Below are 25,238 nucleotides of genomic sequence, written 5' to 3'. Positions count from 1 at the left end.
AGAAGACATCCCAGTGAATGAGCAGAAAACATTTCTTTCTTTCAGCTAAAAAGCAAAGGTCCCTGACCTCAGAAGCATTACCTGCAGGTGACCAAAGAGGAACCATGACACAGAAGATCTAAACATTTCAAACTGCATTTAAATGTTTATGTGTTCTTGGTCTTTCAATGGCAACCAAAGCAAAAGTAAATTACTAACAAAATGAAAAATGGTAAGATGAAGCAAAAATTCCTTTGGGGAAGACCAGTAGCTTCTTTCCAAATTCAGTTTTAACTCTGGGCCCAAATTTTACCTCGCATTTGGACTTTCAGCCCAAGTCAAATAAATTAACTTATTATATATCCTACTCCCAATTAAAACATATATTTGGAGCCAACTAAACTGTTCTAGGCTCTGGGATACAGCACTAAAGACAGAGGCTCTGCCCTCAAGGATCTTATTCAAGGGTTGGAGTGAGATAGTTAACAAACACACACACACAATATCAATAACATAATGTTTAATGATTAATAAGCTAATTGCAGTTTCTTGTTAAGGATATCACCATTTTCCTAATCACTCAGATCCAAAATACTGAACTTACTTTTCGTATTTCTGAACAGACCTAGTAACTTAAAGACCAAAAAAGGTTTTTTAAGATAATTTCATTGCTGTGTGAACAGAAGTATGAAACATGCTACAGTAAAAACAGGAAGAACATCATCTTAAATCTGCCAATAGTACTATGTTTTATATTCGCACTGTAATTCACATAATAAATTAAAATATTTTACCTTTGATAGCTGATCAAAAGTAATTGCAATAGTTACATTTTTATTTAAAGCAAACATTACATTTATGGCAAGATTTTTACAGATACTACATTACCCATAAAACTGACTACAATTCAAAACCCGCCACTAAGTGTGGCAACTGTTTACAGTTTTTCCTGATGTATTATACTACTGATTACATTAAATAGTTTTATATAAGCAAATACCACTTGTTTTATATAAAGAAACAGTATTACCCAAAGAAAATTGAAAATAGCCATTTTTAAGAGATATTTAAATAAATATGACTTATACACAAGTCAGGCCTTCATAAAACCTTTATATTTCAAATTCTAATCACTACTTCTTCCAATTCTGCTATTCCCCACCAATCCCAAATATTAAATCACATAATTATTTCTGGGCAATGATTAAATGGATTTGGCTGCCTGGGCAGGAAGTAAAAAGGCACGACTGGATTCAGGGCTTTGGGTGGTGCCTACATGCTATCAATGTCCCTCTTTCCTAAAGAACATAGGCAAGTGGTGAATAAAGACTTGCACTGTCTTTCTCCCATGTCTGGCTTGGCTCTGTATGTTGCTTTGATGAAATGTAACATAGAAAAGCCTCATTCCATTTTTAACTAAGAAGAAATACATGGTTTGATGTGCACTAGAAATGTCACAACTACTATAATCAGTCAGTGGCTGTGCCTTCTCATCTATAATCAAACCTTGTTTCCAAGTACATCTAGTTTAGATATTAGTCTAGAAGTAAAAAGTGAAAGGGAGTGAGAAAATTTTAAGCAACACAATCAAGTCATAAAAAGCCAGGAGAAAAAAATACAAAAAGTGGCCAGGAAAAAGTGGCATAACCCAGAATTTCTGCAGATTCCTGAGTTTTTGGTCTAATGTTTGTGCTTCTTCAGGTAATTCAGATATTTTTTTCACATCTTCCAAATGTTACTTTCACCTTTCCCACTACAGGCTGACTTTGACTATCGACAGTGTATTTAAGTGGTATAAGATACTTGGGCATTCCTGTAAACAATTTCACAGATAATTTATTTGGTCCTTAAAATAATCAACTACTTTTTTAAAACTTTCTTCTTAGAGGGAGCATGAAATTAATCTGTAATTATGTAAAATGTATATAACTATAACAATTAATTTGGAGCTTAGTATACATGAACCAGGGCAAATGAAAAAAAAAAAAAAGCATAGGATAATACACGTCCCAAGGATTTATAAGATTACGGTTTCTGGCGTTGAAACAATGGCATATGTACCCACATTCTACCTCCTATGAAATAATATAGTTCATATTACTGTTTATCTTCCACAATTAAACTTTAGATTTTGCCTCTTCCCATTTTCTTTTTTACAAAGATGAATGCAGCTGTTTACAAACAATCAACAAACAGTAACTCAAACTACTTTTAGAAAGAGGAAGAGCAAAAGACTTAATTTGAGTTGACGATAATGCTTTTCACAAAAAAATGAGAACAGTTACACACTATTGCCTTTAGAAAACCACCTTAGATGAAATAAATTTATTTAAGTAACGTAACTGAAAAGATAAACATTATATCAAAACTACTAGAATCATCAAAACTATTCTAAATATCCATGATCATTGAAGCTACATGCACTTAGAAACTTATTGAATTTGATAAAAATGATACAGATTTTGATCACAGATATAGATAACAAGTAAATTTATTCTATTTAAGGACTGATAATGTAACTTACATTTCAATATTATAATCCATATTTAATATTGCAGAAAAGTATTAGGTTTTTTGATATCTTTATTTGAGCAAGTTATTCTTTATTAAGATATTTGTGGTGGTAATTCCCAAACCATTCCTGAATCAATAATCCATTTTAAAAAATTTGGTGGCCAAACAATATTCAGTATACCAATTAGAATATTTCATTTTATAATATATGACATGGTGCCAACTACTAACACATCATTTACACATGATACTGTATTTCACTTGGACTTCTTATCTCTATCTCAATTTTCGTTTTTGAAATAACTTCATAAGTGAAATGGAAAACTGCTTCATTAAGGAGAAACATAAATGGTTGGATTACTCCCATTCTCACTGCAACACAACTGAGATAACAAAGGAGATGCAAATGCTCATCGACTCTTTTCAAATCAAACCCACTAAGGCTGTAATACACAAATACAAAACTACTCTAGGGTTAAACCTATGCTTTCATAGTAGATAAAGAATTTTAATTGTGACCAATAGTCTTCAAAATTTCAAATGAAGTCATGTTTTTCTTGCATTAAAGTCAACAATTAGGCATGTTTCCCAAAGTAGAGAGACTCACCTTCACATTTCTGAGTAGTTTCACTCTGCTTGTGACCAGCAGGGCATCTGCATTCAAAAGAGCCCACTGTATTGATACAGTTTCCTCCTTGGCATATCCCTGGGATAGCCTGGCATTCATCAACATCTGCAAGAAGAAAACAATTTAAACACAGATGACACTGGTTTTCAGAATATCTATACTTTTTTTTTTTACTATAAAAACATACAAACTTCCTTCTAAGAAACTCAGTTTTTCTCAAGAGAGTGGGGTTAGAGAAGTAAAATACCTTTGTATGCATATGTTTTAATTCATGTAAATGGTATCAAGTTATATATCTTAGTTTGTTTCTTAATTTTCCTTTTAGAATTTTGTTTTTAAGATCCATCCATACTGTTATATGGACAATCTGTTCCTTCAGGTGACTGCAGAACACTTCTTAATATGTTTCCTCTCCTGATCATGGGCACTTAGTTGAACTTCTCAAAACCTCAGTGAATGGTACAGTGAATGTCTCCACTACATTTTTTTGTGGAGCTGAATGACTATGGACCTTGAGGACTCAAGGAGACTCTTTACCATTTTGCTGCAGAGCCAGAGCAGAATTACTAGATCATAGGGTATACATGTAACTAATACGAATAGTGTTCAGTGGTCCTTCAGAATGCCTGCAGGAGTCTTCACACCACTAGCAGTCTATACAACTCTACTGTTCGTGAAGACACCTGTATTTCTTCTTTCCTGCCAATACATGATATTTTCTTTTTTTTTTTTTAGACTGAGTTTTGCTCTTATTGCCCAGACTGGAGTGCAGTGGCGCGATCTCGACTCACTGCTACCTCCACCTCCGCAGCCTTCCTGAGTCGCTGGGAATACAGGCATGCACCATCATGCCTGGCTAATTTTGTGTTTTTAGTAGAGACGGGGTTTCTCCATGTTGATCAGGCTGGTCTCGAACTCCCGACCTCAGATGATCTGCCCACCTTGGCCTCCCAAAATGCTGGGATTACAGGCGTGAGCCACCATGCCCGGTCTCCAATATCCTAATTTTCTTTGGCCTAATATTGTACAGGAATATTATTACTTTACTTTTCATTTCTCTAATTACTAGCTCCTATGCTTATTAGCTGTTTCATTTCCTCGTGTGAAAGTTGTCTATTTATATTCCTTGAACACTCTTATATTGGAATTGTTGTCCTCTTACTCTAAATTTAAAATTTCAGTTTTAGACATTGAAATTATCATCCTATCCTTTAAACTGCCTATTAATTTCATCCACGTAGGAACAAAAATCCTTAGTATTGACATAATAAAATTCATGAAGTGTTAATAAAGAATTTTCAGACTTTAAATGTAAAAGGAAGTTCTTCAGGCAAAATAAAAGTGAGATTAAAATTCTAACTTACACACAAAAAATGAAAAGCAGTAGAAATGGTAATGTGTTGATAAAGTATATTTTCTAATTTTTTAATTAACCTTAACAGAATTGATTTTTCCAAGCAACAACAACAATAATGAATTTTGGATGTCATAACACATGGAAGTAAAAAACATAACAATAACACGAAAAATTGAAGAGATAAATGGTACTATTGTAAAGTTATTACATTATAAGTGAAGTGGCATTATATTATTTGAATGTAGTAAGTTAAATACGTATAAACACTAAAAAAATAAGCAGAAGTATAGTTAATAATCCAATTGTGGTGATAAATTGCAATACAAGAATATACACTATTAATCTAAGAGTCAGGCAAACAGAAAAAGAGTAACAAAGAATAGGTGAGACAGACATGAGATAATAAATGACAGATTTAAACACAATGAAATTGATAACTGTATGAGATGTCAGTGGTAGGAAAAATCCCATTAAAAAGTCTGACTGTCAGATTTTTAAAAAGCAAGACCCATTTTAGGTTGCCTACAAGAAAACTACTTTGATATCTTAAAAAGTAAAGGGATGAAAAAGATATGTTAAGAACTCAATCAAAAAAAAATCTGGAATAGCTATGTTAATACTACAAGTAGTACTCATCACAACAAATAATATTGTGTGTGGATAAAAATGCACATTGCATAATGACAAAGGGGTCATTTCATCAAGAAGATATGATAATGCTGTCTATGCATGATTATAAAGCATTAAACACCTGGAGCAAGGGTAATTTCAGCAGATAAAATTGAAAACAGAAATAAATAACCTGCAAGTATGTGGAATTTCCACATTCTTCTCTTAACTAAAGAATAAGTAGACTGAAAATCATCAGGGATACATTAGACTTGAACCATACTTTCAACCAACTTGTCCTAGTTGATATTTATAAAATATTCCACCTCACTTAAGCAGAACACACATTCTTATCAAGTGCACACGGAATATTTATCAAGAAAGACTATATTCTGAGGCCATGCAAAAGGTTCATTAAATGTAAAAGAAAGTTAAAATAATCCAAAACATGTTCCCCAAACACAACAGAGTTAAACTGGAAGGTAATAAAGGAAAAAAATCTGGAACAACCTCAAATACCTGAAATTTAAGCAACATACTTTGAAATAATGCACGGGTCAAAGAAGAAATCACATGGAAAACTAGAACATATTTTGAATTAACTTAAAATGAAGATACACCATATCAAAATTTGTAGGACGCAGCTAAAATGGTGCTTAGAGGTAAATGTATAGCATTAAAATGCTTATAGTATAAAAAGAGAAACTTCTTAAATCAGTGATTTAAGTTTCCATATTAAGATATTTTAAAAAGAAGAGCAAATTAAACCCAAAGTAAATGGAATCAATAAAATAATGATGAAAAAATACAAAACAAACAATAGAGATAATCAATTACTATAAAACTTGGCTTTTGGAAATGCAAGTAAAAAACCAGTCGATTTTTATAATAAACACCGTATATGAAAATAAATATGTAAATTTACACAAATTTGTTACAATCTATTCAAACTTACAAGCTTACATAATAGATTTATTAATGCTATATACTTAATTATGAAATAACATATCTCATTGCAACAAATGTTAAAGATACAGAAAACAGAAAATTAAAGAAATAACCATTGATATAAATTTGCTTCTGTCTTTTCACTTTTATTCACACACATATTCAGAATGGTGGTCTGTTTAACAAGAATGAAACCACATTCTATGTGTTTTTCTGCATCTTGTTTTTCTTCATTATAAAATATTTCGTGAACACATCTCTGTGTCAGTACATATCAATTTGCCCTATTAATTTCTGGTAAGCTCAAAAGTTCTGTGTATCTCAGTGTGTAAATTAGTGAATTCAAGCCTACAAACTATTTCTTCCTCCTATTAGCTATATCTATTGAACCAATTACAACAGTCCAAAGTATTTTTTACTGAATTAAAGTAGATTTCAGTATCTTATTAAAGGATACATGATGTAAACAAAAAATCAACTAAGAAATCTATATACTGAACATTCTAATTCAGCACATTTTAAACCTCATTATTATTGTTATTAGTATTATTTTTTGAGACATTATTATTATATTTGCTCTTGTTGCCCAGGTTGGAGTGCAATGGCACGATCTTGGCTCACTGCAACCTCCACCTCCTCAGTTCAAGTGATTCTCCTGCCTGTAGCTGGGATTACAGGTATGAGTCACCTCACCCAGCTAATGTTGTACTTATAGTAGAGATAGGGTTTCACAATGTTGGTCAGGTTGGCCTCGAACTCCTGACCTCAGGTGATCCACCCGCCTTGGCCTCCCAAAGTGCTGGGATTACAGGAGTGAGCCACTGCGCACAGCCTTAAACCTCATTTTTAAATGTACTACACTCCCACTCTCATTACAGTGTGGTATAAAAGAGCTCTAGAAACCTGTTCTCCTGGCAGATAAATCAGAGAAAAAATACCATGGGAAAAGCTGAAAAATGAGACCAAGTCTATAAAACCTTAATATTATTCATAAAATTGTATGCTGCATACAGACTGTAGTAGATTCAGTGATTTTTCAAAAAGAAAAACAATCCAACATCATAGGATTTATTTTGTAACTGCCTGAAAAGTATTTTTTTTAGAAGGAGAACGAAACCCTTATTTTTGAAGTCTCCTAGACTCTGCAGTTACGTAGAATTAACTTCTTTTAGTTAGATCAAGTTAGCAGTTAAAATAAAAAAGAAAATTTAAAAGAAATCATATAGAAATAACCAAGAAATAACCAATTTGGAACTAGATATGCTCTTTATAAAAAAGCAAGCCTCTAGCCTTCAAACTATGCAAGAATTTCTACATCTGCAAAGTCCTATCACAAGCAACTACTAATGATTGATTAATTCTCCAGTGACCAGACTGTACAGATGTATCTTGGTTTATTCCTTCGATTCAGGCAAAAACTTACTATTTCTTTAAATTTTGAATTATTCCAAATCACATGTAACAATTTTAGAGAACACAATTATATATTTTGAAACTTATACTTTATGCAATAACGTCAGTCCACGTCTATTAAGGTTAAAAACAATGTAACAAAGCAAAAATAATTCTAGTTTATAACCTCATTTATTCTCCAAATTCTCCAAGCAAATTTGTTCTAAAAAATTAAACTTATTTTATTACATAAATTATTAGATGATATATTATTTTTAGTTCATGTCCAAATATGGAAACTATGTGCATGCAGTACTATAGGCATATAAAAATGGTTCATTTAATTTATATGTGTAGGAACCAGGAGACATAGAAATTACTACTGTATTTCATAGTGTGTTTTTTAACTTTTCTTGTTACCAAATTAGATCCATTTCTAATTTTAATTTTTTTACATTGAATTTGTTTTTTCTTTTTAATTTTTATAGTTTCAGGGATACAAGTGCGGGTTTGTTAAGTGAATATATTGCATAATGGTAAGGTTTGGGCTTCTACTTAACCCATTATCCAAATAGTGAAAACTCAATAGGTACTCAGTAAGTAATTTTTCAGACCTCATCCCTCCTCTCAGCCTCCCTACATTTGGAGTCCCCAATGCCTATTATTTCCATTAGTAAACAGAAATTCTTATTTATATACTCTGTAGATATTAACACATAATATTTTATTTCTATGAAAACAAATGTCTAACTTTAAGGACAGCACAACTAAAGAATAGGTCTATTTCTATTTGGAATCTGAGACATATGGGGTGTCCTGGCAATCATTTAATATGGCTTGATTCTGGCTGAATATCTACTCATGTATGATACACAAAATTCAAACGTTAAAATGATCATCAAAACAAGTATATATTGGTAACTTGATATCTGCTGGACCCTGACACTGTAATAAGAATAGACCATGGTTCTATCTCGATCTTATCTCAACAAATGCTACCATCATGTTCCAGCTGTTAAAATCAGAAGCCTAAGAGAGAAACTTGGCATGTTCCTCTCACTTATGTCATATCACCTCATCAGCAACAACTGCTTACTTTCCAAGAATATCTCAAATCTTTCCTTTGCTACTACCCAGTCTCAGCCTCCATCAAATAGCACCTGGACTACTGCAGGAACTTTGTAACTGGCTTCTTAGCATCCACTCTGGCCTCCCTATTGATGTTCCACAGAGCATCATTGTTTTTAATTTCCTTGAGATAAGAGAGAAGTATATAAACTTTGCATTTATTTGGGTAGTAATTCTTTGAAGCATGTTCATACCTGCCTTTTGCTTATGGTTTTTTTTTTTTCAGTTTTTATATGCAGGCCTTTCTCTTTATTATTCATCTCTCAATGCAGCCATTTCCTGCTGAAATGCAGAGTGGGGAAGGCTCAAAGGAAATGCATTGGTTTGAAACTTCTGCAAGGCATAGTCCTCAGTTTGTCACCAAACTCCTCCCCCAACTTTTTTCTTCCCTTGAGCATCAATTTTCAACTGTCAGTTTGTGGTGTGACACTTATATTTACAGATTGCATGCTAGTGGTCCATACTTCCTCTTTGTCCTTCCACCCTCCTGTACTTCACTCAAGCAGTGTCTGGAAGACTGGGTGGAGAATATTCAGAAATGGCTTGCCCCCACAGTTTCTCCTTCCATTACCCTCTGTTACTGTGAGGGTCTGAAGTAGATCTGTCTATTATGGGAACATCTCCTCCTCTCCAATAGAACATCCACAACCCTAGCTCTCTGCTCTTAGTAGGTTCAAACACCTTTCAGGATTATGATACTCAGAGTAAATGCTTAGAAAACCCTCCCTGTCCCAGTGACTTCCCAACAGCTGCATATGCTCATCATTGTTTTTGTTCCAGGATTTTATTTCAGAATGATGTGTTGTTCTTTATTATTCATTTTCATGTTAGTTTTTTGTGAGGTTAGAAGATGAATATTCTGCTATCTTTAAATAGGAGTTTCTATAATTGAATTTGCTTTAAGTAAAGTTTTTTAATTGTATAGGAATAGCTTGTGTTAATACAGCATGAGATAAAGTTAGACTTTATAATGATCTCGTTAACTTGGTTAATGTAGGCAGCCAAGATGAATTTGTTTTGGCTGTAACTATCTTTAATAATTTATTCTAAACAAATAAATCAGATAATAGCCAATTTCCTTTTTACTTTGGCTATGTAGAAGGCTTGGAAATAACTTTCTACTCAGGGCGTCTTCTGCTCATTCGACATTTGAGGAGCTAGCAACATATGCCTGATTTCAGCCGAGATTAAACTAAACTCCTCTACTCTTCTTACATGCAGTCAGACTAAAGAAATTATGTTTCTGGTACACTAACGCTATACGAAAAGAACACACACCAGCATTTGTTTTGCAGAAATTGATTTAGGGTCTGTCTTGTTATTTATTTATTCATGACCTTATCCTGTGTCCTAGCTAGGGCCCGTGTCAAATATGTGAATTCCTGTGCATTTCACGTTACCTGGAATGGAGCAGGGGCTTGGCATCAATGTTACTACCATCAATGATAAAGCAAGAGATGACAAGCGATTTTCTTCTGCCATATCTTCAGTTTTGAAGCATTTAAAGTAGTTTAAAAGCCTAATCCCTAAATATCACATGGCACAAATTAATAATTATGCCAGTTTAATTTTAATATATTTTTAAAAATTTCAGGAGCACCCTGTTCATTTGAAAACCTAAAAGATTCAAAGCCAAGTACTAATCTTAAGCAAAATGTCACTCCTAATTAGGGTAGGTTCATGAGACTAAAGACAAAAAAAAGAAGAAACTTTGTAAGAAAATTATACATCATATGCACATGGCAATTTGTGATATATTTAAAGTTCATAAATATTATTGGAAAAGGGCTTAATGATACTTTTAACATTTTTAATTCACTCGTTTTATGATAGCTTAAATTTTAAGTCCTATATGAGTTAACTTTGGTCCTTCAGTGTATAAAATGGAAGAAAGTAGGAGATTAAATGCGGATTACACACAAGGGCTAAAACTCAAATGGCTCTCAATATTAAAGCCATCAAGAATTGATATGACTTCACAGTATCCTATGAGGGCACACTTTTCTGACACTGCTTAAGTCCAGAACGTTAGCATGACAACAGTTTAAAATAAAATGTGGGGCCAAGATGGCTGACTAGAAGTAGCGCCGCTCAGAGGCTCCCATCAGAAAAAACATACTAAGCGTGTGAATCCTTCAGCGGCAACCAAGGTACCCAGGTTCTTTCATCAAAGATGACTAGAAGGCTGGCGTGATCCAGAGAGAAGGATGAGTAGTGTGGTGTGGTGGCCCACCTGAGAGTCACACGGGGATGGGGAACCCCTCCCTGCAGCCAAGGGAAGCCATGAGTGAGTGTGCTACCCAGCCTGGGAAACTGTTTTTGCCACGGAACTGTGCAACCCACGAATCGGAGGATACCACTTTGCAAACTCACGCCACAGGGGCCTACCGTCTCAACCCGGGAACGTACAGCTTATTACGGCCTCTCAGCAGGAATCTGCTTAAGCCTGTGGAGCTCCCCAGAGGGTTGTGGCAACCAGCACCAGCTGCTGCTGTCTGCTGGCTAAGCCTTTTGAGCTCCTTGCGGGAGGGGCAGCAAAAAAAAAAAAAAAAAAAAAAAAAGCAACTGCTGAACACACTAAGCTCCCTGGGTAGGGGGAAGGGCTGCACCCATTTCTATAGCTCCCACTTGTGCTCTTCCCTTGCTGGAGCCAGGGAGGCTGGATGGCTTGGTCCCAAGACTCGTCCTCACAGCCCACCACACTGGCTGCGGCAGTCTGAGACCAGAGTGCCTCTTCAGGTCTAACCCTGACCCATCCTTCCTCAGCGGGTGAAGCCTCCCTTGCAGGATCTCCAATAACTCCAGCCAGAGGCTCAGCAACAGAATTTGGATCTCCCTGGGCCTGAGACCCTAGCAGGAGGGGTGGCTGCAGTCTCTGGGGATCAGCAGATTTAGCCTCGCCTCCTGGAAGTTCTGAGGAATCTGGGCAGCCTGGGCGAGTGGGTTTCTTCCCAGTGAAATACACTCCACCAAAGGACAAACTGCTTCATTAAACGGATCCTGCTCCCAGTGCCACCCAACTGGGTGAGATCCTCCAAAAGGGGTTGTCAGATACTCTACAGAGAAGAGATCCTACTGGCATCAGGTTGGTGCCCGTAGAGGTCAGAGGTCTCAGAGGGAGCAGGCACCCATCTTTGTGGCTCTCCAGCCTCCTTGAGTGACATCTCCAGGCATGGGGGCAAATCAGATGAGTAAGGCCTGAAGTGAACCCCCAACAAACTGCAGCAGCCCTACAGAAAAGGGACTTGACTACTGATAAAAAGACAAACAAGCAGAAAATGACAACAACAGCATCATCAACAACAAAAAGGCCCTCATAAAAACCCCATCTAAGGGTCAGCAGCTACAGAGATGGAAACTAGACAAACTCACGAAGACGAGAAAGAATCAATGAAAAAATGCTGAAAACACAAAAGGCCAGAGTGCCTCTTCTCCTTCAGATGACTGCAACATCTCTCCATCAAGGGTGCAGAGCTAAACGAAGGATCAGATGGACGAATTGACAGAAGTAGGCTTCACAAGATGGGAAATAAAAAACTACGATGAGTCAAAGGAGTATGTTCTAAGCCAATGCAAAGAAGCTAAGAACTTTGATAAAAGGTGAGAGGAACTGCTAACTAGAATAACCAGTTTAGAGAGGAACATAAACGACCTAAGGGAGCTGAAAAACACAGCATGAGAACTTTCATGAAGCATACACAAGTATTAACAGCCGAATCGACCAAGTAGAAGAAAGGACATCAGAGCCTTCAGACCACCTTACAGAAATAAGATATGCAGACAAGAATAGAGAAAAAAGAATGAAAAGGAATGAACAAAGCCTCCAAGAAACATGGGACTTCATGAAACGACCGAACCTATGACTGATTGGAGTACCAGGAGGAGATAGGGAGAATGGAAACAAGCTGGAAAACATACTTCTGGATATTATCCAGAAGAACTTCCCCAACCTAGTAAGACAGGCCAACATGCAAATTCAGAAAATACAGAGAACACCATTAAGATACTCCATAAGAAGATCAACCCCAAGACACATAATATCAGATTCTTCAAGGCTGAAATGAACGAAAAACTGTTAAGGGCAGTCAGAGAGAAAGGCCAGGTCACCCACAAAGGGAAGCCCATCAGACTAACAGTGGACCTCTCAGCAGAAACTCTACAAGCCAGAAAAGATTGGGGGCCAATACTCAACATTCTCAAGAAAAGAATTTTCAACACAGAATTTCATATCCAGCCAAGCTAAGCTTCATTAGCAAAGGAGAAATAAAATATTTTCCAGAAAAGCAAATGCTGAGGGATTTTGTTACCACCAGGCCTGCTCCACAAGAGTTCATGAAAGAAGCACTAAATATGGAAAGGAAAAACCAGGACCAGACGCTGCAAAAACACACCAAAATATAAAGACCAATGACACTGTGAAGAAACTGCATGAACTAGTGTGCAAAATAACCAAATAGCATTTTGATAACAGGATCAAATTCACACATGACAATACTAACCTTAAATGTAAACGGGCTAAATGCCCCAATTAAAAGACATACATTGGCAAATTGGATAAGCTGTCAAGACCCATTGGTGTGGGTGTGCTGTATTGAGGAAATCCATCTTACATGCAAAGGCACACACAGGCTCAAAATAAAGGGATGGAGGAATATTTACCAAGCAAATGGAAAACAAAAAAAATGCAGGGGTTGCAATCCTGGTCTCTGACAAAACAGATTTTAAAGCAGCAAAGATCAAAAAAGACAAAAAAGGGCATTATGTAAAGATAAAGGGAACAATTCAACAAAAAGAACTAACTCTTCTGAATATATACGCACCCAATACAAGAGCACCCAGATTCATAAAACAAGTTATTAGAGGCCTACAAAGAGACTTAGACTTCCACACAATAATAGTGGGAGACTTTTAACACCCCACTGTCAGTATTAGACAGATAAATGAGACAAGAAATTAACAAAAATATTCAGTACTTGGACTCAGCTCTGGATCAAGTGGACCTACTAGATGCCTACAGAACTCTCTGCCCCAAATCAACAGAATATACATTCTTCTCAGTGCCACTTATTCTAAAATTGACCACGTAATTGGAAGTAAAACACTCCTCAGCAAATGCAAAAGAACTGAAATAATAACAAACAGTCTCTCAGACCACAGTGCAATCAAATTAGAACTCAGGATTAAGAAACTCAGTCAAAACCACACAAGGTCATGGAAATTGAACAACCTGCTCCTGAATGACTCCTGGGCAAATATTGAAAGTAAGGCAGAAATCAAGAAGTTCTTTGAAACTAATGAGAACAAAGAGACAACGTATCAGAATCTCTGGGACACAGCTAAAGCAGTGTTAAGAACAAAATTTATATTACTGAATGCCCACATCAGAAAGCTAGAAAGATCTCAAATTGACACCCTAACATCACAATTAAAAGAGCTAGAAAGGCAAGAGCAAACTAATTCAAAAGCTAGCAGAAGACAAGAAATAACTAAGATTAGAGAAGAATTGAAGGAGTTAGAGACAAGAAAAACTCTCCGAAAAAAGGAGCTGGTGTTTTGAAAAAATTAATGAAATTGATAGACTGCTAACTAGACTAATAAAGAAAAAGAGAGAGAAGAATCAAATAGACACAATAAAAAATGATACAGGGGATATCACCACTGACCCCAAAGAAATACAAACTACCATCAGAGAATACTATAAACATCTCTACATAAATAAACTAGAAAATCTAGTAGAAATGGATAAATTCCTGGATGCATACACCCTACCAAGACTAAACCAGGAAGAAGTTGAAACCCTGAATACACCACTAACAAACTCTGAAATGGAGGCAGTAACTAATAGCTTCCCAACCAAAAAAAGCTCAGGACCAGACGGATTCAAGCTGAATTCTACAAGAAATACAAAGAAGAGCTAGTACCATTCCTTCTGAAACTGTTCCAAACAATTGAAAATAAGGGACTCCTCCCTAACTCATTTTATGAAGCCAGAATCATCCTGATACCACAACCTAGCAGAGACACAACAACAATAACAACAAACTTGCTAAAACAACAACAACAAATTGTGAAAATATTCAATAAAATATTGGCAAACTGAATCCAGCAGCACATCAAAAAAGTTATCCACCACCATCAAGTCAGCTTCATGATGCAAAGCTGGTTCAATGGTTCAACATACACAAATCAATAAATGTAATCCATCACATAAACAGAATCAAAGACAAAAACCACATGATTATCTTAATAGATGCAGAAAAGATTTTCGATAAAATTCAACATCCCTTCATGTTAAAAACTCTCAGTAAACCAGGTATTGATGGAACATATCTCAAAATAGTAAGAGCTAGTTATGGCAAACCCACAGCCAATATCATAGTGAATGGGCAAAAGCTGGAAGCATTCCCTTTGAAAACCGGCACAAGACAAGGATCCCCTCTCTCACCACTCCTATTCAACATAGTATTGGAAGTTCTGGCCAGGGCAATCAGGCAAGAGAAAGAAATAAAGGGGATTCAAATAGGAAGAGAGGAAGTCAAATTGTATCTGTTTGCAAATGACATGATTGTATATTTAGAAAACTGCACTGTCTCAGCCTCAAATCTCCTTAAGCTGTCTCAGGATACAAAATCGGTGTGCAAAAATCATAAGCATTCCTATACACCAATAATAGACAAACAGAGAGTCAAATCATGAGTGAAATCCCATTCACAATTGCTACAAAGAGAATAAAATACCTAGGAATACAACTTACGAGGGATGTGAAAGGCCTCTTAAAGGAAAATTACAAACCACTGCTCAAGGAAATAACAGAGGACACAAACAATGGAAAAACATTCAGTCCTCATGGATAGGAAGAATCAATATTGTGAAAATGGCCATACTATCCAAAGTAATTTATAGATTCAGTACTATTCCCATTGAACTACCATTGACATTCTTCACAGAATTAGAAAAAAACTACTTTAAATTTCACATGGAATCAAAGAAGGCCCAGTATAGCCAAGACAATCCTAAGCAAAAAGAACAAAGCTGGATGCATCACGCTACCTGACTTCAAACTATACTACAAGGCTACAGTAACCAAAACAGCATAGTACCGGAACCAAAATAGACATATAGACCAATGGAGCAGAATAGAAACCTCAGAAATAACACTACACGCCTAGAACCATCTGATCTTCAACAAACCTGACAAAAACAAGCAATGGGGAAAGGATCTCCTAATCAGTAAATGGTGCTGAGAAAACTGGCTAGCCATATGCAGAAAACTGAAACTGGACTCCTTCCTTACACCTTATACAAAAATCAAGATGGATTAAAGACTTAAATGTACAATCCAAAACCATAATAACCCTAGAAGAAAACCTAAGTAATACCATTCAGGACATAGGCATGGGGAGAGACTTCATGACAAAAATGCCAATTGCAACAAAAGCCAAAATTGACAAACGTGATTGAATTAGACTAAAGAGCTTTGGCACAGCAAAAGTAACTATGATGAGAGTGAACAGGTAATCTACAGAATGGGAGAAAATTTTTGCAATCTACCTATCTGACAAAGGTCTAATACTGGAATTTATAAGGAACTTAAACATATTTACAAGAAAAAGACAAACAACCTCCTCAAAAAGTGGGCAAAGGATATCAACAGACACTTCTCAAAAGAAGGCATTTATGTGGCCAACAAACATATGAAAAAAGTTCATCATCACTGATCATCAGATAAATGCAAATCAAAACCACAATGAGACACCATCTCACACTGTTCAGAATGATGATTATTAAAAAGTCAGGAAACAGAAGACGCTGGCAAGGCTGTAGAGAAATAGGAATGCTTTTACACTGTTGGTGGAAATATAAATTAGTTCAACCATTGTGGAAGACAGTATGGCGATTCCTCAAGGGTCTTGAACCAGAAATACCATTTGACCCAGCAATCCCATTAGTGGGTGTATACCTAGTGAATTATAAATCATTCTACTATAAAGACACATGCCCACATATGTTTACTGCAGCACTATTTACAATAGAAAAGACATGGAACCAACCCAAATGCCCACCAATGACAGACTGGATAAAGAAAATGTGGTACATATACACCATGGAATACGATGCAGTCATAAAAAAGGATGATTTCATGTCCTTTGCTGGGACACGGATGAAGCTGGAAGCCATCATCCTCTGCAATCTAACACAGGAACAGAAAACCAAACACCACATGTTCTCACTCAAAAGTGGAAGTTGAACATTGAACACATGTGGACACAGAGAGGGGAATAACACACACTAGGGCCTATTGTGGGGTGTGGGGAGGGAACTTAGAGGATGGGTCAATCGGTGTGGCAACCACCATGGCACACATATACTCCTGTAACAAACCTGCACATTCTGCACATCTATTCTTTTCTTCTTTTTTTATAAGAAATAAAGAAAAAACAAAAAAATAAAATTACTGATTTTCTCACAGCTTAATTCTTTAAGTATTATCTGAATTTCCTGTTGTCCCTCATTTTCCACAGCTACCCTGTTTATTACAAGAGCATGTTTCATTCACAACTAATTGCATCAGTTACAGGATATCATTATCCTCAGAATTTCAAAGGAACCATGATTTAGAGCTAGTGTTAAGCTATTTACAGTTATCCACATACTTGAAATTTATTTTTAACTCTATAAAACTTTGCAATTATCCTATATAAAAGACCACTATTATTTTTAATGACATATATATACCATGTTTTAATGTGTTATTTTTTCATGCCCCATCTCTTCCAAATTAATTTGGCATAAGTATTCAGGAAACAGTCTAGGAATTTAAAGGGAAAAAATGAAATCACAGTAAGATGTCTTAAAATAGCCTGAACTATGGATTAGTATTTAATTGAGAACTTTCTGACTATGCCACGATTTTGAAATAAAGCAGAACTTTTCAACGTGCTTTTCCAGACATTTTAATCATGTGGCAAATTTCATTTTGTTCCTGTTACTTTGTTAATTCCTTAGATTTTTAGGCAAATGGAGCCTGAAACTTATCTTTGCTGCATAAACAAAATCAAATAAGTAATCCTTCAGACATTACTACAGCCTAAAGGACATTCAGAAAGTTCGAGATCAGATGACACATTTTTTATAATTGTGTTTAGGAAAAAACTAGGCCTCTGACAAAGTATGAAAGTAAAAAAGCATAAGTATAAATACAGAACATGAGGAAAGTCAATAATTTGGAATGTTTTGGTTGAAGTTAAAGGCTTTTCTTACCCTGAACTGTTTCTTTCTCTGAAATAGTGGGTTTTAGAAGTATTTCAATCTTAATGTCATTTATTAATTCAAAAGGTATTTGCTGAGCTTCTACTATATATTACACACTGTTCTAGATGTCTGAGACATCAGTGAATAAGTGAAAAAGATTTCTGCACTCATACTGCTTACATTCTAGCCAAAAGAGAATTAAAAACAACAAAGAAAATCAGTATGTTATAAGGTAATAAACAAAAATTAGTACTACAGTAAATCCAGTCATTATTAAACTAGCAAATCAATATAGTATTTTATTTTTAGTAATAATCTATATCCACTATGTAAATTACATGGTAATCTACATACTAAGATTTAGTAAAGACTATATGGAGCACAGTAAAGACAGATAGAATATAATATAGAATATCTTCCGATAGAAGAAATTGCTGCACTATCAGGAACTCTATATAATAATCAGTCTAATATTCATACCAAAACATATAGAATTTTACTATCCATAGTAAACAACAGATTAAAAATGGCATTTGACTCAATCTTCATCATTAAGGCCTGAACTGTGTTCATCACTAAAAAGAACTATTCTAAGTCCACAGCCTACATAAGTGAGTTTTCATATGTGATTAAATATAAAGTTGGTAAATTTTTGAGTTATATAGTCATCCCCTGGGTATCTCCGTAGTTCTGATTCAAAACAATTTTAGAAATAGACCATTTTAAAAATACACCTTTTATAAAACTACAACACTAGCAAAACTCTGTGGATGCTGCTGTCAGGGACACATGTACAAAATTTTGCAGAACACTCACATTTTATTATTCAATGAACTAAAGTTACGTATGCGCTCCCCAAGCTATAATTCTCGTTTGAGATTTAGGACACTGGACAGACTTTCTACAATACAAGATTTGCACAGGCCCAATAGATAACATCTTCACTTGTGACACAGCTTACTAACATCAAATTGAAAGACTTTGGATCTAAGTTTGTACATGTTTTAATTATAGAAAATAACTCTAACTCTCCAAGTCTCAAATATGAATATTATTTCTGTGAATGATACAAAAATCATTTATATTTTCCTGTGATCTTACTGCTATGCAATATGAAGGCAACCACCATTTGAGAAGTCATTAGAGAGAACATTTCCGAGCTCTAAAAATGGATTTAAGACATACGATATCAGAGAAGTTGCTAGAAAAAGGTAAGAATTGCGGCAGCTGAAAATTAAAATAATTAACCAGCAAATAGGTAACAATGTTTGGCTACTTGGATCGTAGTCTACTAAGGTAGCATCCTCAGGGCCTCGATCTGGCCCTAATATAGAAATCAGTGTCATGAACGTAGTTAGGGAGTGTCAAAACCCAGAGATTACGATCAATCCAGGTTACAAACTCTGTAATAACTGCAATCATGGACAGAGTTCACATTTTGTCTTTGAAGACACTATTCATAATGACAGAGGGCAAATATTAGGTGGTTTTCTTCTCCTGGTTACTTGGGTTCAGGTTCTCATAACTTGAATGAGACAAAGAGAGAAAAAATAGGTTTTTCCTGGGTATAGCATGTGTATAGTTCAGGGAGGAGTCATGCCATCTAGATGAAAATAGAGTGGTTCATCCTCTGATTGTATTAAATATTTTACACTGTATTATTACATTTCCCCCAATTCTTCATCTCTTTCTCTTCTCCATGAATATCAAGAGTTGAAACAATTATTTATTAGGTGGCTAAAAGACAAACCTTCTCTGGTCAGGCTTGTTAACGAGGCCACTCTTGGAAATCGGTACTCTGTTAAAAGCTACCATCCACAGTGCCAGATTCTCCAACTCCAGTAAAAAGAGAAGTGGCATGTCTGCGATGGTGTTCACAGGCAGACAGCTGACTCACCTTGGCAAGCTCCAGTACGGATGTTGGGGATGAAACCCCGCCGGCAGGGCTGAGGCTGGGCTGGACACATCTCACAGGGATGGCCCCACGCCCGTCCAATGGTGGCGCAGCACAGAGTCTTCGTGCAGACAATGCCTGTCAGCTGCCCTTGGCACATCTGGTTGTTGACCTGAGTGAAACACGGGCCTGTCCTGTAATCTGGAATGTGAGAGAAGAAAGAAAGACAGGTTTTACGTTCATATACTAATCTTATACTAGTGCCTCCAAATGCATAAAACAGAGACTATTTCTTCTGACCAAAGTGCCCAAAGACAAAAGGCTAGAGAGTTTCATGTTAAAAATTCATAATTTTCCAATCATGAAAAGTACCTTAAGAGATTTCAATGTGTTCCACACTAGACACTGTAAATGGGTGGCTCAGGGCTGTGTCTGGGATACAGCTGTGTCTTCTTGGCCTGAATAATGCTTTTACAGAATTTAAATTAGTAGTCAACATTGTAAAGTTGGGAAATTCCACATGAAATTTGTATTTCTGGCTTTTCTTGAAAAATTGGAAGTTCTGATCATGCTAGACCTGCCATGCCACACGGCACTGGTGGGATGAAGTGTGTTTTCTCCAGGACACCACAGCCCCAGTCACCCACTAAGTCCCAGCTCAGTACATTCACTGATGTTCCCTTCCTGGGCCCTGAAGGCATCAGCATTAATGACTCCTCTTTACTTAGCAGAGATTTTCTTTTCTGATGAGGTGAACAAGAGTTTAGCAAATTAAAATGAATCAATGAAGATATGCTTCTTCCATATCACATATATTTGGGCAGTCTAAACTGCCTATAAATATTCAGTTCTAACAACCTGATTTCTGTTTCCGTGTCAGTCAGTTTAGTTCTACGAGTGGCCAAGTTAGGCAGACCTCATGAATAGGCACATAGTCATGCATTCTTTATGGGTAAGTTAATATTATATGGTCGCTCCTCTCTAGCAGGTGATTGTACATTGTCCAACTCTGTTACGGTGATAACAAAAGCCTTAGCAAATGTATGGCATGTGTGATACATAGGCAAATTCTTCTACGAATATTAAGTCAATTTAGATCCCTGCCTCTCAAGGTTTCTATGGACCAGCAGCATCAGTATCGCTTTGGGACTGGGTAAAAATGCAGACTTAAGCCCTACCCCTGACTCACTAACCCGGGTTCTGCATTTTCAACAAGACAAGGCATTAATATGCACCTGGGAGTTTCAGAGGGGCTGATTTAGACTGCAGGCAGTTTGAAAGTTAGTACTGGGTATTTCTACTCTATCCTGCTTTCTTCTAGGACTTACTTCAGTGAATTTTGGATAAAACAGAAAGGAATCATGAACTAAATAATTTTAAATTTCAGCTTTTTTGTTGTTGCTGTTTTGAGAGATACAAGAAATCAGAGAAAGGTCAGTTTTCTGAGGATTGACCAATGCAATTATTCTCATTTGCTATAAAATACAACAGAAATACGTGAAAAAGTTGTGTGTTTTTCCTTACACACAGGGATTATATCAATGCAGTTTATTAATCCTTGGGAATACAAAATACCATTCAGTCTTCTTGATAAGGTCTAACACAAATGATATTATTCGACTCCAAGGGGAAAGCTACACAGATTTAATTCAGAGATTTATGAGAACAAAACTATCTGACATTTAAAGAAGGAAGAGTCAATAATGTTGGTATAATTTTCATGAAAAGCTGTTTCTAGGAAAATCAAACTTGGATATAATTTAACATTCAAAATGCTAAGCTAGGAAGCCTTAGATACCATATAAATGCTGCAGTACAACAACCAAACCCTTATAACCATAAAAAACTTCCATTTTCTTTCAAGAAGAATGAGGCTGTCTCCGATAGAAGCAAAGAACAGTTTAAAAGTTCAATACAAAGAAACAAAATCGAGAATAGGTAATTTTTTGGCAAGCCATTTTAACATTGTTACTCTGCAGCTGAACTTCAACAAAAATAGCTCATTTTAATCCCTTGCATAAGAACAACAGATGTGCTGGCTGCAAGTCTCATTTTTGAAAAAGATCTTTGGAGTATATGTGAAGATATGTCAACCTTATAAATACGCACACTTCCTATACTGCAAATTGTCAGGTTGCAAACTTTTAAAATCTATCCTGTTGTCCTTCAGACATAAATATTTTGCCATTTTAAACAAATATTAAATTCCTAATTATAAGTTATATCAAGTTCTGAACACGTGGAGAAAAGTCTATTTTTTTTGCAAAAAAAATATAAAAACACATATTGTTTTTAGATTGATGTGCGAATACCCATGTTCACATTCTATGCACTTTTAGGATTCCCAGAACAAAGTCTGCAGAATCTCCCTCATAACCAAATCCATAAATAAACCAACTTGTCAGTAGATTCATTCCCTTAACTACACCTTAAAATTATGTCCTCTCAGTATGGTCTCTGTGGAGAAGGGGAATATCTGGACAAGGACAGCTGTTTGTCCTCTGCAAGTGACCTTTCTTGTTGAAGTCACTAATTAAGGCAGCCTTCCCCTTAGCAGGAATAGAGTTGACCATTTCTTATTTGTTTTGCTTACATTTTACTCCTTACAAAATATGTTGAACCTGTGCTTGTTTGTTGTTGTTGTTGTTGTTGTTGTTTTTGAGAGGGAGTCTTGCTCTGTCGCCCAGGCTGGAGTGCAGTGGCGCGATCTCGGCTCACTACAAGCTCCACCTCCCAGGTTCATGCCATTCTCCTGCCTTAGCCTCCTGAGTAGCTGGGACTACAGGCTTCCACCACCTCGCCCGGCTAATTTTTTGTATTTTTAGTGGAGCCGGGGTTTCACCGTGTTAGTCAGGATGGTGAACTTATGTTTGTGTATGATGACAATTTGCTTTCTGGTTAGTAACTAAATACTTTAAAATTTAAACTTACAATCTTATCTACTAATTCAAGAATTACTGTCATGTAAAATAAGAACAAATACTAGATACTGTAGTAGCATTTAAATTTCCTGATAGGGTTAAAACATCCTGTCCCAAACTCTACCTGCAGTTTAATTATGGACAAAAGAGTCCTTAAAAGACCTTAATTAATTTTGATTGGCCATGCATTCTCTTCATAAAAGTTGCACTGTGGGAAAAATACTGATGTATATCATGCTAACCATTCATAGTCACATGCATATTTGCAGCGTGTTAACTAAGTGTAAAAGGGAAAAATTGCTTATCACTTAGTATGTTGGAACTAGTGACCTATAAACAGTTATGTTTCACATTATGATGTGACCAAGAAAATTCTGTTAAAAATTAAGCTGTGAAACACAAATGTTGCTAGTTTGACTTTCTAATATCTAAGTGCAACAAGGCATGTTAATTTGCTTATGCAATTTCCCTTTTCATCCACATTAAACAATTAGTGCAGTTAGCAAACTCATCAAAAACTTTGGCTGCCATTGTTTTGCTTTTTCAAATAACTATAGGAAAGTGTAATTTACTTACATAATTCATCTGTTTTAAGTGTGAAATTCAGTGGTTTTTAGTAAATTTATTGAATTAAGCAACCATCACCACAATCCAGTTTTAGAACATTTTCATCACCCAAAAAGAACTTGTGTCCATTCCCCATTCCAGCCTCCGTGAGCCACTAATCTAGTTTCTGTAACTATAAATTTTATTTCTCTGGACAGTTAATGTAAGTGAAATCATACAACACGTGGTCTTTTTTTGTCTTGCGTCTTTCACCTAGCATAGTTCATCAGGACCATACAGTAGGCATGGATCAGTACTTCATTTCTTCTAATTGCTGAGTAAATTTCCATTGTATGGCTATACCACATCTGTTAACTAGTCTGTGGCCATCTGGGTTGTTTTTACTTTTGGGATATTATAAATAATGCTGCAATGAACATTTGCATGAAAGTCTTGGTGTGGATACATGTTTTTATTTCTCTTGGTAGTTACTTAAGAGTGAAGCTACTTATTTGACAAATATACATTTAACTTTCTAAGAAACTGTTATTTGACAAATATACATTTAACTGTCTATGAAACTGCCAAATTATTTTCCAGAATAGCGGCACCATTTTATATTATCCTCAGCAATGTATGAGGGTTCTAGTTCTTCCACATCTTTGTTAATATTTGCTGTTTTCTATCTTTTTTATTATAATCTATGTTCACATTTTACATTAAATAAACACATTTGCTTGGGAATTTTGCTGTAATTTCACAAGTCCTTTTTATATAGAGATGATAAATCATGCTAGAAAACCAAAGTTGAGCATTATTGTTTATAGAAAATGTAAGTTTAGAAAATTAGACATTCTTAAAATAAAATATAATACACTTGCTAAAATCCAAACCATACAGAAAAAATAAAATGCCCTTTTCATAACATGTTGAGATTTGTGATACTTTTTTCTAAATAAAACCACAATTAACCATCTCTTACATTTACCTTTTTGAATTATTTATATACAGTGTTCTGAAGCTTGAGTGTTCTCTTAATTGTATAACTTGGAAATTAAGTCTACAACTGAATTTATTGAGTGACTAGTATATACTAGATATTGTTCTGGGCTCTGGGGCTGTAACAGTGAGGGGAAAACGGTGAATGAGAAAGAAAGGGGAAAGGAGACATACAGAAGAAAGTGAGGGAAGGGAGCACCAACATCTTTGACCTTTTAGAGTTAATTTACAGTTTGTTGGGGGAAACGGAAAAGGCCAACAGGGCATAAAGTACAAAGGCCCTATGAAAGGGTGGAAGCAAGGTGCACCCAGGGTAGTGTGTGGCTCATATAAGAGAGGAGCTCGGTGAAGGATGAGGCTGGAGAGAAGATCAAGACCATCCTGGCTAACACGGTGAAGCCCCGTCTCTACTAAAAATACAAAAAAAATTAGCTGGGCATGGTGGTGGGCGCCTGTAGTCCCAGTAACTTGGGAGGCTGAGGCAGGAGAATGGTGTGAACCCAGGAAGCAGAGCTTGCAGTGAGCCAAGATCGCGCCACTGCACTCGAGCCTGGGTGACAGAGAAAGACTCTGTCTCAAAAAAAAAAAAAAAAAAAAAAAAAAAATCAATGGAGAGACAGTTCTTTCTGGCATGGAATGACATGCTTATATTTGTATTCTGAAAAAGATCAATCTGGCTTATGTGTAAAGAACAGACAGAAAGTGTTAAGGATGCTAGGAAATCTTTTAGAAATCCATGATCAAGACACAAGATACAGTGGAACCAGAAATTGTACAGGTGAACAGAGCTTGGAATAAAAATTCCTGAATTCAAAAAATAAATGGGTGAATGTGTTAATGTGGAAGACGAGGAAGAAAGAGATACCAAAAGTAGGATCAGGATTTTAGTTCACTTATGAGGATGGCTGATGGTGTCATTTCCTGATATACTGATAATAGAAGACAATCAGGATTTTAGGTTCATTTTTCAACATGTTACACTGAGGTGCTTTTAGCTACCCAACAGGAGACATCCAGTGCAGTTATACAACTTAGAATATATGGATTGAAGATGCACACTAATGAGTCATG

General features: G+C 35.9%; 1 protein-coding gene across 1 annotated transcript in view; it reads right to left on the bottom strand.

The window, feature by feature from the left end:
• Positions 1 to 25,238, bottom strand: part of LOC105467220 (fibrillin 2) — a 275,881-nt gene that overhangs the window by 173,453 nt on the left and 77,190 nt on the right. Inside the window, exons 6-7 of the mRNA XM_011716704.3 lie at positions 19,705 to 19,902; positions 3,101 to 3,226 (exon numbers count right to left, since the gene is read on the bottom strand). Coding sequence (XP_011715006.2) covers positions 3,101 to 3,226; positions 19,705 to 19,902 — 324 coding nt within the window. The remainder of the gene's footprint in view (positions 1 to 3,100; positions 3,227 to 19,704; positions 19,903 to 25,238) is intronic.

Source organism: Macaca nemestrina, chromosome 6 (genome assembly GCF_043159975.1).
Source record: "Macaca nemestrina isolate mMacNem1 chromosome 6, mMacNem.hap1, whole genome shotgun sequence".
Taxonomy (NCBI): domain Eukaryota; kingdom Metazoa; phylum Chordata; class Mammalia; order Primates; family Cercopithecidae; genus Macaca; species Macaca nemestrina.
This window is presented reverse-complemented; position numbering and strand designations above follow the sequence as displayed.